The sequence below is a fragment of the Eptatretus burgeri genome, chromosome 8, assembly GCF_056783735.1.
Source record: "Eptatretus burgeri isolate ZD-2024b chromosome 8, Ebu_testis_v1, whole genome shotgun sequence".
NCBI classification, from domain to species: Eukaryota; Metazoa; Chordata; class Myxini; order Myxiniformes; family Myxinidae; genus Eptatretus; species Eptatretus burgeri.
In genome coordinates, this window is record NC_140968.1 from 57,687,679 (window position 1) to 57,706,739 (window position 19,061).

General features: G+C 43.4%; 1 protein-coding gene across 7 annotated transcripts in view; it reads right to left on the reverse strand.

Annotated features, from left to right (window-relative positions):
- Positions 1–19,061, reverse strand: part of LOC147021813 (zinc finger protein 385D-like) — a 406,813-nt gene that overhangs the window by 272,451 nt on the left and 115,301 nt on the right. For 6 of the 7 annotated variants that reach the window (XM_085892201.1, XM_085892200.1, XM_085892196.1 and 3 more), the window contains exon 3: positions 4,756–4,833. The exons of the other annotated variant lie outside the window; for it this stretch is intronic. In XM_085892201.1, coding sequence (XP_085748327.1) covers positions 4,756–4,833 — 78 coding nt within the window. The remainder of the gene's footprint in view (positions 1–4,755; positions 4,834–19,061) is intronic. 7 annotated transcript variants of the gene reach the window in all.

Below are 19,061 nucleotides of genomic sequence, written 5' to 3' on the forward strand. Positions count from 1 at the left end.
CATGGTCGAGTTTGTCAAAATGAAGAAGCCTATTGTTTTTGAGGTCAAAAGGTCAAAAGAGGCCCAAGGTCAATAACTAATGTAATCTTTCTAAAATCCTCAATTTTCATCCGATTGACTTAAAATTTGAAGAGGATTTATATTTGTTCACTGAATTCAACTCGCCAAGTATTTTTTTTATGGTCAACATAGGTCAAAGGTCAACAACTTAGGTTAGATTTCTAAAATTCTCAATTTTCATCCGATTTACTTGAAATTTGAAGAGGATTTTCATATCAGGTCACTGAATTCAACCACCAATTATTTTTGAGGTCCACATCGGCCAAAAGGTCAACACAGGACGAATTTCTAAAATTCTAAATTTTCATCCGATTCACTTGAATTTGAAGAGGAGTTGCATATTTGGTCATTGAATTCAACCAACAATTATTTTTGAGGTCAAATTTGTTTTATGGATTTTGCAATGGAATTGTGCTCTGCACGACATCTTGTTCTTGTTTGTTTGTCTGTTTATTTTATGTTTGTCATCTTCAGGTCATAATTTTAAAACGATCTTCAATAAACTTCACCACACGGTAGAGTTTGGCATTCACAAAAAGCCTATTGTTTTTGAGGTCAAAATGTCAACATAGGCCAAAGTTCAACATCTTAGGTAAGATGTCTGAAATCCTCAATTTTCAGCCGATTGACTTAAAATTTGAAGAGGATTTATATTTCATGTCACTGAATTCAACCAGCCAATTATTTTTGAGGTCAACATCGACCAAAAGGTCAACATAGGCTCATGGTCAACAACTTAGGTGAGATTCCTAAAATCCTCAATTTTCATTGGACTGACTTGAAATTTGAAGAGGATTTCCATATCAGGTGACTGAATTCAACCACCAATAATTTTTGAGGTCAACATAGGCTAAAAGGTCAACATAGGCCGAATTTCTAAATTATCAATTTTCACCCCATTGGCTTGGGATTTGAAGAGGAGTTGCATATTTGGTCATGGAATTCAACCACCAATTATTTTTAAGGTCAAATTTGTTTTCTGGATTTCACAAGTATCATGTCATGCATGGCATCTTTCTTGTTTCTTTTTTTGTGTGTGCAGGATATCTCACAAAGTTGTGGATGGATTCAGATGAAATTTGGTGGGCAGGTTGAGTGTGTATCTCATGAGATTTTGGTAAAGATCCAAATCTGGAGACGAGAATTTTTGAATTACTAAAGTGATTTTTCACCATTGAGAGATGGGGCAAAAACGATACACGAGTATAGCATGATATTTCAAAAATGCAATGATCCCGATATGTTCGACTGGATCAGGCATTGCGTGGCAGAGCTATGCGCTCTACCTTGTCCCCTTCTAGCTTCTATAGAGTTTGGGGGGAGTCCTTCCATCTTTCTTTCACCTGGTTCTTCTGTCAGATATTTTCCTGTTCTCCTCTTAAGGACCCCAATCCAAGATCTAAACTTTCCTGTGATCTCTCTGATGTTATAAAAAAATTATCTCTTGTTTTTCCCTCCTTGTTGTCACTTTCTATATCCATGCATGCCTTTTACCTCCACCATCAAAGGTGCCTGGAGGTTATGTTTTTACCCCTGTCTGTCTTTGAGCAGGATATATCAAAAAGTTCTGGATGGATTAAGACGATATTTGGTGAACAGTTTCGGTGTGTGTCAAGGAAGAATTGATTCAAATTTGATGATGATCCTAATCCGGACATGACATTTTTGCATGCATACTAAGGAAACTTCAAGGGAGTGTCTGGATGACAACTGGGTATTTGGGTAAATTTAAACACCTCTTTTGAAGATAATTAATGGGGTGCTCATCATTCAAAAAAACACACAAAAGAACCTTGACCAAGATGGCGGCATGCTTACCTTGCCAATAATATATGTGACTTGGGCATTCACTTCCGTTGAGCAGTGCAACACAAGAGGATTCATGATTTCAGTTTCATTTCTTTACTCGTACAAGAATCAAACAGCGCTCTCAGTCTTTTTCGATCTCGTGGAGGATCTCTAAGTCTTACTCACGTTGTTGTTCTTCATCTTCTTCTTGTGGACTTTTTTGTTTCACAGCGTACAGTTTTCATCGAAACTTCCTGAAACTTGGCATATATATGTAAAAATACCCTGCACAGACAGTAACGATCTCAGATTTTGAAAATTCTTCCTAGAAAAAAAAAGTTGACGTCATAATATCACCATTAATGGAAATCGCCTCTACCATTATCTCCGAAACTAGGCAAGCTGTTTGAATTTTGTTTGCGGGAATCAAGCCAGGCATTAGCACAGATAATTTATCGCAAACCTGATGCATCACAATGACGTCATATTCGTTTTTATGACGTCATCATTAAGAGGATGAGGATCTTAGCTCATTTGAGCTTGTTAATCTTCGAAGCTATCGACAGCGTTGCCTACTCTAATTGGACCATATACTCCTCCATTGCAAAACCTTAAAAAAATCAAGAGAAAAACGGCAAGCGCAGCTTCAGGAATGGGTGCCATTTTCTATGTTGCGACAGTACTGTACTTGTGACCTGTAAAGCAATGCGTTGTAGGTTCAACTCAATTCACAGGATGGTAATCACGAATGTATACGCAATCTGAAAAGGCACTGAAATACCCCGGGGGAAACTTGTCCTGGATTAAGTAAACAACGGGGTTAGTCAAACCGGGGAGTGATCAATTACCAAGATTCTTGTCGAGCACTCCACTCAGCAAGTACTCCACTCTCCATTCAGCTTAAGCACTCAAGCAAGCACTTCTTTCCAAATGGCTTATAACAAATGGCTGGCTTGGCAAGCGCAATCTCCATTGCTTATTTGGTAACTGAACACACACCTGGTGTGAAAGGAACGGAGGGGTAAAAAAACATCAGGGTAAGAAAATTTTAGTGTGAAATGGGTATTATAGTTATGAGTACCGGTATAGTGGAGAGGGACAAACACTATTGCAGATAATGTCTTCACTGTTTGAAAGAAAGGATATGATAAAATGATAAACCTGGTGTTGGCTTGGTGGTTAGGGTGGCTGGCTTGAGATCTGAGGGTCCTGAGTTTGAGCTCTGTTGGCAGCTGAATTAACACCAGGTGGGCTTGACTCAGCCTGTCATCCTTTTGAGGTCAGTGAAATGAGTACCAGTGTACTGGTATAGGGGTAGACCATCAGTGGCATAATTGTGCCCCAACAAAATGATAGCACTCAGCAGCCAAGGTGCCATACACAAGAAGAAGAATCAAATGATGGCTGAATTTGTCACATTTTTTTTTATCATGAACCGTTCTGCCTATATGGTTTGTGGTAGATCAATAAAGCGTATTACTATTGACCGAGTAATCATGCATGGTGCACTATGGTTAAATGAGTACATAACTTCCAATTCCAATAAGGTTGCTAGGTCATAGCAGCCACTGAAGTCATATAAATACAGCTCAAAGTGATTTACTCCCTCTCTGGACCATTGCATATGGCATGTGCTTGCAACCTCAGCTCTCAAGCTCATGCTCAGGCCACGTGTAGGCTGCAATTTGCTGTGCTATTTGTGTTCATGATGTTGAACAGCGCAAAGGGCAATGGTGAAGAATGTTGCAGCAGAAACCATGAGGTGAAAACAAAGGCCTCTGTTTTAGTACATGGCTTACTGGCATTTGTTTTTAGAATGATTCCAATTTTAGGTTCCGTTGTCAGTCTTTTGATCGAATTGGTCAGGAAATTCACAAGAAGATGTTGTCTGACGTTAAGTAACTATAAAATATATTTTCATTTTTACTGTGTTATCATTAATCCTCAGACAAATGTTTCCTTTCTTCTGTGGATGAAAGCAGACTGAAAGCTGGTGCACATCACCCAGTCTGAAGTGATCAGACACATTTTTATTCCCACGCTTTTTGAAAAAAAGAAAACGTGGGGGATATTGAAATTGGCTCTGTCTCTCTCCTCAATGGTTGTGCAGAAATTCACTAAATTTGTTAGTAGTGATCACCACATGGCACAAAGGTAGTATAAGAGCAGTGCCATTTTTGGCCCGACCTCCTGGGGAGGGATCAAAAGGTCAGATTCCAAAAAATGCAATTACGGGCATGTATCTCAACATTTTTTAAAATGAAACTGCATATGAAATAAACATTGCAAGATGCATTAAATGTGGAACTTTTCTTTTTAGATTTGAGCCCCGGTTCATGTCCCAGGTTTGGGGACTGGGCTACAGGGGTCAAAATGGGGATGGGGGGGGGGATTTTTTAACTCAAAATTTGATGTTGGGTCATTCTTCATGGAAATTTTTGTTATCTTTCAACTTTGCTTGAGATGGAATGAGTGGGGATTTGTGATGGCACGCGATCAACTTTGCTCTCGTTTTTGTATATGCTTCTACTCGGCTCGTGGAAGAGTTATAACACCGAATGGACCAGAACAAGAAGAACACAGTGGAAAGTGGAGGAAATATCAACAGTATGGGAGAGGGACACAAGTGAGGGACCGTTGGATGAAGAATGGGCATGAGGAAAAATGAGAACAAAAGGAGGGAGGTGATGGGTGTAGGACACATTGGGTCAACAGGCAGGAGAAAAGCTCAACCACAGCAATAGGAGGAAGAGAAAAAAAAAATCGGGGGTTAAACTGAAACGGAACAAAACAAGAAAAAAAGGACGAGGGAGAGGGGAAAAAAACACAATGACTTGGAAAGGAAGCGGTGTGCTTAGGGAGAGTTAATGAGGTTAGAAAGGATCATGAGTATGAATGGGAGATGACCTGAGGTGGTGGTGAACAGCTGTCTTGAAGCCCTGAAGGGAACAATGGGATTGAAGAAACTGAGAAAGTTGGTTCCACCTGCAAGATAAAAAGAAGAGAAATGAGCAGCTAGTCTGGATTTTTGGAGTTTCAGGTACAAGTTGCAAAAACCTGCAGGAGGTGCAGAGAAGGGAGGGATGGACATGACAAGGAAAGGGTCGAGGGTGCAAGACGAAAAAGGAGGCGGTAGAAGACAGAGAATCCAGCAACCTTTCTGTGATACGATAGTTACAGGCCGAGACTCACCTTCTTCACGGGAGACACCTAGGAACATTAAACCGTCTGATATATGGTGTCTCGCACAAATAAATGGCCTGATTCTCCAAATAATACTAACAGCAAAATGTCATAACCTGTGACAGGAAATATGATGGCAGCCAATAAGCTCACCAACAGATATCATATGGTCACCATAATTCATATTTATGACATTATCTCAGGCACCATTCAGCAAGCAAATATAAAACGAATGAACATTTGTAGTTCAGAAAGGTGCAATACAAATGAGGAAAGCATCAAAGCACAAAGACTTGCAGTTCTGAATTATACACATAACCACAAAACATACTCCTCATAATCATTCATAAACAAAAATATATGAAACATGAAAGACAAAAAACATTGGAGAAGAAAGAAAAGAATGGGCATTGATGATAAGCTTCTTTTGCTGCACTACAAGGGATTAAAATGTCTTTTTATGGAAGGGGTGAAAATCATTATAAACTGATTCTAATTGGTTCGCAAGTGTCCAGACATACTTAATTTCATTATTTTTTATTGTCCACATAAAACGTGCAAATTATCGAGAATAGGCAGAGTCTGTGGGCACTTGAGTCTCTTAGAGACTTGGTTGTGGACCAGCCCTGCTATGCCATGCACATCCACAGGGACTGGAAAAAGAAGAGAGGCCACCACAGGTGTGCAGCGAGAGAGAATAGATTCCCCAGATGGTAGTCAGATTAGGCAACATGCCAAGCGCAGCATATTTTGTGAAAGCAATAATCTCAAACCAGAAGTCACAGTCCAAGCAAAACCCGTATTCAGTGATCACTCCTTCTCATTGTGAGCTGTAACGCAAAAACACCACTTCACTTCAACACAGTGTGAAGTCAGCTGCTTGACCACTCTGGCCACTTCTCCATCCAAATGACCAAACACCTTGCCAAATTGCCTTTCATGCTCATCCACTCTCACTTGTATAACTTTCCAAGTCTGTAAACCACTTAAGGAGCATAATCATCAGCTCATCCAAGTGTAAGCTGTTCCAGCTCGTGGCATTGTCCATTAGGTACATATGCCCACCTGGTCAATGGCTTCACAGAGAACCAGATTTATTGTTGTTTACCTGCCCTTAGAATTTTGACCATAATGCTTCTGCTCTCTTTGGTGCTTTGCAATGATGTTTTGCTCCCATAACAATCTGAGAGGCAACTCTTACATAACTAGAGAATTCATAGAACACCTTACCCAAGATACCCCACACAGTCTTGAGAAAAAGGACATGGAAGGGTCTTTTCAACTCTTGCTTTCCTTTTCTGAGCATGATCTATATTAGCTTTGTTCGTGAACTTTTTAAAATCAGATGCGATGGCAACCATATGAAGCCAATGGGTCAAATGTAACCGTCCAGAGCGAAACCTTCTGCCAACTCCTCTCAGAGAAACTGACAATTTTGGAATGATCTTTGAGAAAAAAGCTGCAGCAAACAAATAGATCTTTTGGACAAGGAATTAGCTCTGTCGCTGTATAGCAAGGTGCCGCAATGTTTGTCTGAACCTCCTAATCTTGCTTCCCTTATCTTCCAAGCTCCACCCAGCTGCTTTCCGTCTCCTGCTGTCATACATTCTCTTCTTTCCTCAATTTACTCCCCACCTAAATGTACACAAAAAATAGATACCCCCATTCTTGTCCTCTTCCCTTCTGTTCCTTTACTCATTGTTTGCATTTCCAATTTCTTCCCTCTTTCCTCCCATAACCTGTGTAAGTGTAATGAATAGATGCCTTATAAAGGGGTCACATGATCACATCTATTTATGTAAGGAGGAGATACTGCACGATTTGCTTGAACAACAGTACACATACAGCATAAGGAAAGGTAACTTTAGAATGCTCATTGTAATAACCAGTATGATTCTCTGTTCCAATCGTGTGCTGCCTTTTTGGCTGTTCGTTGCATCATTGGTTAAGGGCGCGGCTATGCCGCTGATGCAGTGCCCCTATTACCAACATACTGGTGCTCATTTCGCCGATCTTGGAAGGATGACAGGCTGAGTCAACCAACGACAGGATGACAGGATGACAGGATGACAGGTGTTAATTCAGTGGCCAACGTGGCTCAAACTCAGGATCCTGGGATCCCAAGCCACCACCCTAACCGCTAAGCCAACACCAGGTTGCTCACCCTCTGTGAACCTCAATGAAAGAATCAGCAGATAAAGCAGTTTCTTTAAACTGTGTTGTTTGGGATTGCCTTCCCTGCGTTGTTTGTCTGTTCTCTATCCTTTTAAATTCTGAGCGTCAAGCAAGCAAGCAGCACGTACCATTTTTAGCTCACCTGAACTTTAGTCCAGTGAGCTTAGGCAATGGAGTTGTGTCGGAGAGTGAGTGGGTGAGAGTGAGTGAGTAAGTGAGTGAGCGAGTAAGTGGGTAAACACTCCAGTCATTATCGCTTGAACCAAACACACGGTTTTTGATGAAACTTGGCCACAAGTTCATATCTCATGCCTAACAATGATGTATTGATCACAATAAAATCTGCACTCATTGATGGGGTCGATGGGGGGGGTTTGACCCCCCCCAAATAAGTATTTGCTCTCTTCTCCGAAACTACACACACAATTTCGATGAAACCTGACCACAACCTTAACCACCCATAATGGACTAAAGTTTGTTCACGGCATTAAAAAATAATAATAATCAGGGTTTGGAGAGGGTCTGCGGGGGGTTTTGAGTTACTCCTGATCCAGGTGAGCTTCAGGACACGTGGTCCTATTTTAAGTCTTTGGTATTACTCGGATACGTGTGGACCAACGACCTCCAACTAGTACAGGCATTTTAGCAGAAATATTTGGTAAACCTCCCACAAATTGCAACAAAAGCAAACTTAACAGATTTTGATTCCTGGATATGTCCTCAGTGACAGAAAAAAAGTCCTAAGGGATCCTCTGGGGGGAAAGTCCTGAAATCATGGAAATCCAATATGGCCACCACCCGGCTTCGAGGAAAATGAGAAAATTGTAAAGATTGATATTTAAATATGTAAATTTACGTTTTTCTGCATTCTAATTGTTTCTAGTTATGGTCAGTATATTGATATACAATAACAATTATAAAAAAGTGAAATGTATTGAGGGTAAAATAAAAAAATTATAGCTTTTTTGTCCAAAAATGTCAATTTTTTGTCCCGAAAAAGAAATATTTACCTGATACTGATTTTGGCTCCTGGACAAAAAAAAAAGAAACGTTGAAGACACAAGATGAAATCAACTCTATGGCAATACAATATAATTACGTAAATCATTGAAACATGACAAAATTCAAAATTACACTCGGGGCAATTACATCTGCCTGACGAAGGTTTCGAAATGAAAATGAAAATTCGCATTAAACTCAGAAACTACAACCATTATAAACTTACTATACATGTTGAGAAAAATCAAGCGTATTAAAGTAAGAACTCGACAATGTCGTCATAATCCTCATGATTGTCACATGGAGTGTTTGTGCAGCCAGAGCCCCTGCAGTTTCCACAAGCTGGAGTGCACTCAATGTTGTGCTTCTTGCATGTGCATCTCATGGTGCTACATTCAGCCTGGCAGTTGCACCTAATGACACGTAACATCTTTTCAGGAGCTGGAGCGATTGATGTCTGAAGTGGCACAAAACCCTCATCACACTTCTGCCAACAACAGTCTGTGGAAGAAGTATGCAAGTCTGACGTCTTGAAACGAATCAAAGACCACGTTCAGAAGCATGCCGAGTCTGCAAAGATATCTTCTCGAACTTCAGCGCTCTGGGTTCAGTATATGGACATGCTCGACATTCTACACAAATACATCCGGGCAGAGCGCACTGGAAAATGGGCACTGCATCTACAGGCCATCCAGGAAATCCTGCCTTACCTGGCAGCCTTGGGCCACAACCTGGAAGCCAAATCTGCGAGGGTGTATCTGCAGCAGATGTCCAATCTCAAAACTCAACATCCCAATGTCCAACAACGTTTTGATGAGGGGTTCCATGTGGTTCGATGAAGTGATCGCCTTTGGGCAGGTCTTTCATCTGACCTGATCATCGAACAAGTTCTGATGAGAAGTTTGAAGACCAGCGGGGGGCTCACACGAGGGTGAGGAATGACAGAGCAACAACGGCTGGTGTGGCTACTAGCAATGCCTGCCTGTGCAGAAATAAACCAGGCAATGCAGGAGCTCACAGGTGTGAACTACAACACTGGAGAGAAGAAGGACATGACCAAGGCAAGACAATCTCATGAATGGAAGGACACACTATCTGCTCTTTAGTATTTACAGGAACGGAATCCGTTCAGCAGTGATAAACGTCTGAGGAACATTGCCACTGGAGTTCATGCAGACCCCACAGTCAACGTCGATGCAGCACATGCTGTAGGAGCCAAAATATTGAAATCTATGGATGGGAAAAACACCTGCCGAGTATACATTTAAGAGGAAATACCAAGTGGTCACCCTCGGCATGAAGTCATCTGTCAAGATTGATGGAGAGCAAGTCCAGGCTGACCCACAACTCCTCTTCCAGAGACTGATCACGGTTGCACAGACAGCAGAAGAACTGGAGTCGGCATTCAAATATGAACTGTGCAGCTATCCACCAGCCCTCTTTGATTCCTCTCTTCAGCTCCGAGAAGCACACAAGCCAGTCTTTGCTGATGCCATCTGGGATCTTCTTGGATCCGATGTCCCAGCCGATATCCCCAATGATGGGCAACAGTATGTTTTGAATGGTGGGGCACTTGTTCAACACATTCCATGGTCTCATGGATCAACATACAGAGACATATGCCACCAGTACACTGATTATGCAACGAAGAAGTACGGAGATGCCATAGTCGTGTTTGATGGTTATGAGAGTACCAACACGAAGGACATGACACACCAGAGACGGTCTAAAGGGAATGCTGGCACTAATGTGACATTTACAGCTGACATGCATCTCACAATGAAGAAGGAACAGTTTCTTGCCAATCGGCAGAATAAACAGCGATTCATTTTTATGTTGAGTGAAGAGCTTTAGAAGAAGAACTGTGAGACACATCATGCCTCAGGGGATGCTGATCTCCTGATTGTACTGAAGGCCGTGTAGTCTGCTACTGTTACCAACACTGTGTTAGTTGGTGATGACACAGACCACCTTGTCCTCCTATGCTACCATGCAAGCTTAGAATCCCATGACCTCTTCTTTTGTCCCGAGCCAAAGAAGAACACGAAGAAGCCTCAAATCTGGAACATCAAGGCTAGAAAGAAAATGATTGGTACAGACATATGCAAGCACATACTGTTTCTACATGCAGTTCTTGGGTGCGACACGACATCTCGTCTTCATGGGATTGGAAAGTGAGCTTCCCTCAAAAAGTTCAAAGCAAACAACACATTCCGTGAGCAGGCCAAAGGTTTTTGATACATATCCAGCTTCCGTATGTGATGTGGCAGATGCAGGAGAAAAAAACATTGGTGATAATCTACAATGGAAAGTCAACTGACACCCTGGACACCCTCCGGTATCAGCAGTACTGGGACAACGTGGCTTGGAACTCCTCTCACATGCAACCACAGACGTTACCACCAACATCAGAAGCAGCAAAGTATCACAGCCTGCACGTGTATCTGCAAGTCAAAGAATGGAAGGGATGTGCAGATGAACTTCTTCTGACAGACTGGGGTTGGCAGAAGTGTGATGAGGGTTTTGTGCCACTTCAGACATCAATAGCTCCAGCTCCTGAAAAGATGTTACATGTCATTCGGTGCTACTGCCAGGCAGAATGTAGCACCATGAGATGCACATGCAAGAAGCACAACATTAAGTGCACTCCAGCTTGTGGAAGCTGCAGGGGCTCTGGCTGCACAAACACTCCATGTGACAATCATGAGGATGATGACGACATTGTCGAGTTCTAACTTTAATACGCTTGATTTTTCTCAACATGTACAGTAAGTTTATAATGGTTGTAGTTTCTGAGTTTAATGCGAATTTTCATTTTCATTTCGAAACCTTCGTCAGGCAGATGTGATTGCCCCGAGTGGAATTGTGAATTTTGTCATGTTTCAATGATTTACATAATTATATTGTATTGCCATAGACTTGATTTCATCTTGCATCTTCAACATTTCTTTTTTTTTTTTGTCCAGGAGCCAAAATCAGCATCAGGTAAAAAAAAATTTTTCGGGACCAAAAATTGACATTTTTGGACAAAAAAGCTATAATTTTTTATTTTACCCTCAATACATTTCACTTTTTTAATAATTATTCTTGTATATCAATATACTGACCATAACTAGGAACAATTAGAATGCAGAAAAACATATATTTACATTTTAAAATATCAATCTTTACAATTTTCTCATTTTCCCCAAAGCCGGGTGGCGGCCATATTGGATTTCCATGATTTCAGGACTTTCCCCCCGGAGGATCCCTTCGGACGTTTTTTCTGTCACTGAGGATATATCCAGGAATCAAAATATGTTGAGTTTGCTTTTGTTGCAATTTGTGGGAGGTCATCCGACATTTTGACTGCACTAAACATTCAGTCGAAGAATTACATGGCAGCTCCATGTACCTGAAAATGCTGCTTGGTTGGCTGTCTAAATATCTAGTATTTCTTTAATTTCTTTCTTACCTAGGCATGCATATAATTTATTTTTCAAATGTTGAGATTATTATAAAGGACTAGTGTGGATCGGCTCGCTATGCTCGCCTCGCCACCCATCATTGCGGAGATTTACGTCACAGATTTGTTGTGTTGGCATGATTGACACCAATCATCATACAAACATCTCTTTTCTACAAATTTACTTGTAAAATTGGTGATATTATATTTATTTGCAATTTATTTGTGATATAAGAAGGTTCAAGTGGTCGAAATCCCTGTTCTTCATTGCATGGCCTAAAGTGCGGCCCCTGACGTGCGGCCGACAATACACAAATGTGAAAACACTCCATCATAATCTGCCATAAATACTCTCAAATAGACCCAATGGTTTCAAATGAGTGTTCAAACCCAGAGCATAAAAGTAACATAACTACATCAGGATATGGTTGCAGTAAACAAGCAATTACGCTTGCAGCGCAGTTAACCACAACAAAGAAGAGTATGTGGAGGCGGGGCCCAATAGCATCCATTACAGTGTCCTGCAAGCAGTGTGGTGGCTCACACCGATGTCTTATAGGCAAAAGTGGGCCTCCTCTAAAACAGAAGTGAAGATGACTGGTCTAAATGGTCAAGGGTCTCAGCTGTCTAATCTGTCTGAAGGGTGTAAGGGCTCTAAATGGTGTTAAGGTCGAAGGGGTCTAAAGGGTCTTCGGGGTCTTCAAGGTATTTTGGGGTTTTTAGGATGATGTCAATTTTTGACCTAGGATGATGTCATAGTAAGACATCATCCCAGGTCAAAAACAACGGATTCGTGATCGTCGTGAAAAATGGCCATAAAAAACACTCCTTTCAATGGGACAACAGAGTAAAAGTCGATGTGTGCCCAACCCTATTTATAGGCATACAGTCTTCACGGACTGACGGATGGCTTCCCGCACATTTTGTTTACATATATATATATATATATATATATATATATATATATATATATATATATTGCTGCGGGCCAGGGGGTCGGGTGAGAAGACCACTAGGTGGGGGACGATGTCAGTTCCCACCAGACTCCCCGGAATTGTAGGCTATCGCACACGGATAATTCCGTAACGCAGTGGGTCGCGTAACTGACCGTGGACGCCAATAACTCAACCGCATGACCTAGGATCCTTCCGTCTATGGGTTAATCGGGTTACCTAATTAATCACGTGGTTTAATTACCGGGGAAACACACCCTCAGTACGCCTTGTCCGAATCGGATCACTCTTCCGGACCAGATCACTTTACCGGATCGGATGCAGCCGAGCGACACTGCCAAGGATGTACCTACTAAACGGAACGAATCGTTGGGAGTAAAGTCCCGGCTAAGCTAGGATTCGGACCATGCTGGATCAATGAAAGAAACCACAAAGACGAGCTGGGAACATTCCTGATGATAATCATTTATTTACAAGCAGGCGAGGAAAGATATGTAGCACAGTAAAGATTTATTGGGGTGTGTTGTGCAGATAGAAAAAAGCGTGTGGTGCGACAACAGACAGGCAACTTGCAAAAGGGGACACAGAGCAGACTTAACACGGAAATAATAACAACAATAATAACAATTTTCTGCAGTCTTACTAAGGCAGACAGGCGCCAGCATACAAACACACACACACACACACACACACACACACACACACACACACACACACACACACACACACACACACGCACACGCACACGCACAGACACAGAACCCAATGTAGAGGGAGTTTTTGCAAGCGGGGGCGAGGGGGAGTGGGGGTGTTGAGGCGATGATCTCGGTACCTGAGCGCCCGATAGCACGATGTGCTACCAATACGTTTGGGGAGGGGATGCTCTGGGGTGTGGTACCCGACAGTCGGCGCATTGCCTCTGGCCCAAGCCGCACGTGTGGAGACTGAGCTCGTGAAGGAGGAGCTTGAGTGGAGAAGGGGCGGAGTCCAGAGGGGGAGAGTGGAGCAGTGGGCGGGATCAGGTAGGTGGGTGGGGTTGATGTCATGTGGGCGGAGACGAGGAGGCGGAGTCGAGGAGCAGGAGGCGGGTTGTGACAGTGCCGACGAGGCGTGGGCGGAGACGAGGAGCAGGAAACCATACAACGTCTGGGCCAGAGGGACTGCCCCGACTTTTATAGGGACCGCAGCTCGGGGGGAGGGCCATGCCGAATCCAAACATCATCACCCGAATCGGGCACTCCGATTGGTCCCGACCCCTCACGTGGCCCGCCAGCTTGGGCCGGAAACAGCCTCACTTCGTTTCCGGCAAGGCCACCCCAATCAGCCGCAATATTGTGCTCCAAACCCATGAGATGACATGAATCGCCCACACCGAAATTGGCACGTGAATCATCCTGCAAAAACCCCCGGGAGAGCGGGCGAGGGTCCCGCACGCCGCTCGGGCATCTGACCAGCGCCGATCAATGCGTTTTTTCTGTGCGCACCAACGTGGCCTTCACTGTACATTCCCTGGCTCGATCGCAGCCTCGCTGGCGGCAGAGATGAGAAGACATTCACCATCCATGGAGAATCAATCGCTGCCAGCGAGGACCAAAGGTACATCGCCATGGATAAATCCATGCACGTTTCACGAGCGGCGGACGTGTCTGCTTTCGAGCACCTTCCATACAGTGCACGCGGTTCCGCCATTATGCACATGGCCGGCGCTCACGTTCACACGACTCCGCCGCGTGTGTGCGGGGCGAACATCAATATGTGTCGGGTATTGAGGTTAAACAAAGAACAAGCCGCTTCTTCCCGCATACTCGTATCCTGCCGAACATGGCGTGGAGTCGGCTTTATTGGCCTCTGTACGTGTGTTTGTGCAGCGTGGATCGTCATGCTGTGAACACTCAAACACGCTGTGGTAAATGAGACGAGGGGCAAGCAGGGCAGAGGGTACCGTGGATCGTCATGCTGTGAACACTCCAACATGCTGTGGTAAATGAGACGAGGGTCAAGTGGGGCAGAGGGTACCGTGGATCGTTGTGCTGTGAACACTCCAACACGCTGTGGTAAACGAGACGAGGGGCAAGCGGGGCAGAGGATACTGTGGATCGTCGTGCTGTGAAAAACAACATTCGTGCAGCCTCTTAAGAGGTATTTGTTCGCATGCCTTTCTAATGCAATCGGCAATTCTCCCCAGACCATCAGAAGCTTGAGTCAATTGTCCAGCACCAACTAGTACACTACATGACTTGCTGCAGTTTCCCCACCGCGGCGCCGCATGCACTGGCCTCCAAAGCGCACATGGCTGATTTACCCTAGGAATAATCAGAAAAGAAGAAGAGTTGGGATGAAATTAAAGAGAAAATGTTTTAGCAACCATAGCTATTATATCATCGCAACGCACTCCCTTATTGTCCCGCTAGACAAAAGGAAGGGGACTATCTACACGTATAATAATGGAATAACTGTCTTGGGCCACCTATCTGTTGTATGCATGCGGTTCCGAGAACCACAACTATACATATGTGTGTGTGTGTGTGTGTGTGTGTGTGTGTGTGTATATATATATATATATATATATATATATATATATATATATATATATATATATATATATATATATATATATATATATACGCACACACACACACACATGTACATGTGTATGTATATGTATATAGAGACTGATGTGGATCAGCTTGCTTATCTTATCCAGACTCTACCAGGGGAGCACCCAGGGGTATTGCCATTATGTTTTTCTGATAGATATGACTCTTAATAAGGTGTATTAATCATTCCACTCAAGTATAATCTGGATATTTGTGAAATTAGGTTAGGTTAGGTAGGTATGGGAGCATGCGCCGGAGCAGCACGTCGCTGTGTCCGCTTTCCATCGGTACTTCAGGGGCTTCCGTCTGGCCATCCCCCAGGCAGACGCCTGGCCCAATGCTATCTGCCTTTTTGTGCAACTTGGTGTGCAATGTACATCCATGGAGAAGTTCAGCAGGGGTCTGATGAGTTATTGCATGTCTTGTAGATCGATACGTTTGCAAGAAGTTGGGTACGAATGATTTCCAGGTCTTCCTTTCGAGATTTGCAGTATGTAAACAGTCTTTAAACACTCAGTTGAAGCGTTATTTCTCCCCGTTGGCTTGTGGGTAATAGGTAGAACTACGGCATTGTTTGATGTTTCTTTTTCTGCAGGAATGTTTCAAACTCAGTTGAAACAAACTGTGATCCATTGTCAGAGATAAGTTCCTGCGGATTTCCTTCCCGACTGAATACTGTAGTCAGGAACTTGATAACTGCAGCAGATGTTACTTGGGACGAAAAGGCTACGTCTGGCAATTTGCTGATGTAATCAATTAAGGTAATGGCATAGCAACAGTCCATTTAGCCATTATCAAATGGTCTCACGACATCGATGGCAAGCTTTTCCCAAGCAGCATTAGGGAGCAGAACTGGTTGCAGAGGTGGAACCCGAGTGACAGCTGTTTTATCATGCATTTGGCATGTAATACACGACTAGATGGCAACTTCCACTTGGGAGTCCATCCCTGGCCACCGGTAGAGGTCACGCAGCCTTTGTTTAGTCCTTTCAATACCTTGATGCATATCATGGGCAAGCTGGATTAACTTGGGTTGACGTTCTGTCGGCACTATCATATGGTGAGTTCCCCGAATCAAGTAATCCTCCTGTACAGCCAGTTCATTCTGAATGCTAAAGTAGGGAAGTACTGTAATTTTGGGTCAATGCCCTTTGCAGTGCAAGGCCATCCTCTGGAGACATAGCCTCACACCTTCTGTAGAATAGGGCATCTATTGCAAGTTTCCTTGAATTGTTCCACACATACAGCAGAGAAGTCACAAGACACTAAAGCCACCATTTCTACATCCGGTTCATGGTAAGGCTCTGTCATGGGGAGTGGTAACCACGATAAACAGTCTGCAGTCACATTTTGATGGATAGGTTTGTACACAATTTCATAATTAAATGACAGTAAGCGTGTGAACCAATGTGCAATTCTCATTCCAGCTCAACCAAGACCTTTCGAAGACAGTCGTGTGGTCAGTGGACTGAGGTCTGTATGCAGGATAAATTTCTGACCCCACAGATACGTACGCCATTTCTCAGTTGCTGAGATGCAGGTGAGTGGAGAGTACTTACGTACTTACTTACTCTCCTTCTCTACTGGAGAGTACTTACATTGACATTCTGTGAGTGTTCGTGAGACAAATGCTACCGTTTCCTCTGAAGAGTCTTCATGAAGTTGAGTGAGCACTGCTTCAAGTCCATAATCAGACACGTCTGTGGTCACAATGGTGGTCAGAGTAGGGTCAAACAAAGCAAGTGCAGGACTGTTAGTCATCAATTTTTTTTACCCTTTCAAATTGAGCGTGCGCAGCCTCGGTCCAGGAGAAGTCAGCATCCTTGCACAGTAAGGCACGAAGTGGCTCCATGACTGTCGCATAATTTGGAATGAATTTGAAGTACCAAGAAGTGAAACCCAGAAAAAAAATGCAGAGCAGATGCATCCTTTGGGGGTGGTGCTTATGTTACTGCCACCACATGTTCGGTGTTTTTGCTCATGCCCTTTTCTGAGATCACATGACCCAGAAAAGAAAGTTCAGCCTTCCTGAAATGACATTTGTCATCATGCAGTTTTCAGCCTGCTTGATCAATACGATTCAAAACAGCTTGAAGACATTCCTCATGTTTCTCAAGAGACGAAGCACACACAATAACATCATCTCGGTAACAATGGATGCCCTCCTGACCAGCTAAGATCTGTGACATCATTCGCTGGAATGCACTGGGAGCAGAAGCAAGACCATAAGGAACACGGCAAAAACAGAAAAGTCCCTCGTGTGTTATGAAAGCCGTGACGTCTCTGCTCTCCTCATGCAAGGACACTTGACGCTATGCACTCTGAAGATCAAGAGTAGAAAACATTCTTGTTCTCCGAAGTTCTGTGAATAGCTCCTCAATATGTGGGAGTGGATGATTGTCTATTGCGATCGCCTTATTGGGTTCACGAAGATCCACACACAGTCGCATACTTCCCGTTTTCTGATGCGTTACGACAATAGGTGAAACCCATTTGGAAGAGTCAATTCTCTTGATGATACCCGCTCCTTCGAGTGTTTTCATTTCTTGCGAGACAGCATCATGGACAGCAAAGGGTAAACGGTGAAGCTTCTGCTGGATTGGCACCACATCGGGCCTTATCTTCACTGTGTACAAATCCTTTTGCATAGTCTAGAGGTCCAGTGATATGAGGATTAGATGTCTGCCAAGCCGATGTTTGATGCACAGAGGTCCTGAGCATTGATACAGGAGTAACACATCCATTAAATACAGCTCTGGAAAAAAATAAGAGACCACTCGGAAAAAAATTTAAATCAGTATCTCTACATGTATGGCAGCCATTCCATTCCAGTGTCTGTTGAATTCCAACACAGGCACACCTCATTCTACTTAGTGAGGTATTGATTAGGTGATCACCTGAACCGAATCTTATTTAACAAGGAAAAGTATAAAAACCACTGCTGTGGTCATCACTATCCTCTTGCAATAGGACCAGCTGGATGGCAAAAACATTGCTAGTCGTACCTCAAAAGTAATTGGAATCAAAAAAATAACTATTGACCATGCCAAAAGAGTTGAAAAGAAAAGTTTTGAGTGAGGAAAAGAAGGGTTCAATTCTGGCTTTACTGGCAGAGGGATACAGTGAGCGTCACGTTGCTTCCATTCTTAAAATTTCAAAGACGGCGGTTCATAAGTACAAGGTCAAGCAGCAGACATTGGGGACAACAAAGCTACAGACTGGCAGAGGGCGAAAACGACTTTCCACTGACCGGGATGACTGACCGCTAACTCATTCAAATGTCACTCAACAACTGAAGGACGACATCAAGTAACCTTCAAAAATAATGGCAAAGAAAAGCTGGGGTGAAGTGCACGGCGAGGACGGTTCGAAACAGGCTCCTCGGGGCAGGGCTGAAGTCGTGCAAAGCTAGAAAAAAGCCCTTCATCAATGAGAAGCAAAGAAGAGCCAGGCTGAGGTTTGCAAAAGACCATAAGGATTGGACCGCAGAGGACTGGAGGAAGGTTATCTTCTCTGATGAGTCCAATTTTCAGCTTTGCCCAACAGCTGGTCGTCTAATGGTAAGACGGAGACCTGGAGAGGCCTACAAGCCACAGTGTCTCGCACCCACTGTGAAATTTGGTGGAGGATCGGTGATGATCTGGGGGTGCTTCAGCAAGGCTGGAATCGGGCAGATTTGTCTTTGTGAAGGACTCATGAATCAAGCCACGTACAAGGTTGTCCTGGAAGAACACTTGCTTCCTTCTGCTCTGACAATGTTCCCCAACTCTGAGGATTGGTTTTTCCAGCAGGACAATGCTCCATGCCACACAGCCAGGTCAATCAAGGTGTGGATGGAGGACCATCAGATCAAGACCCTGT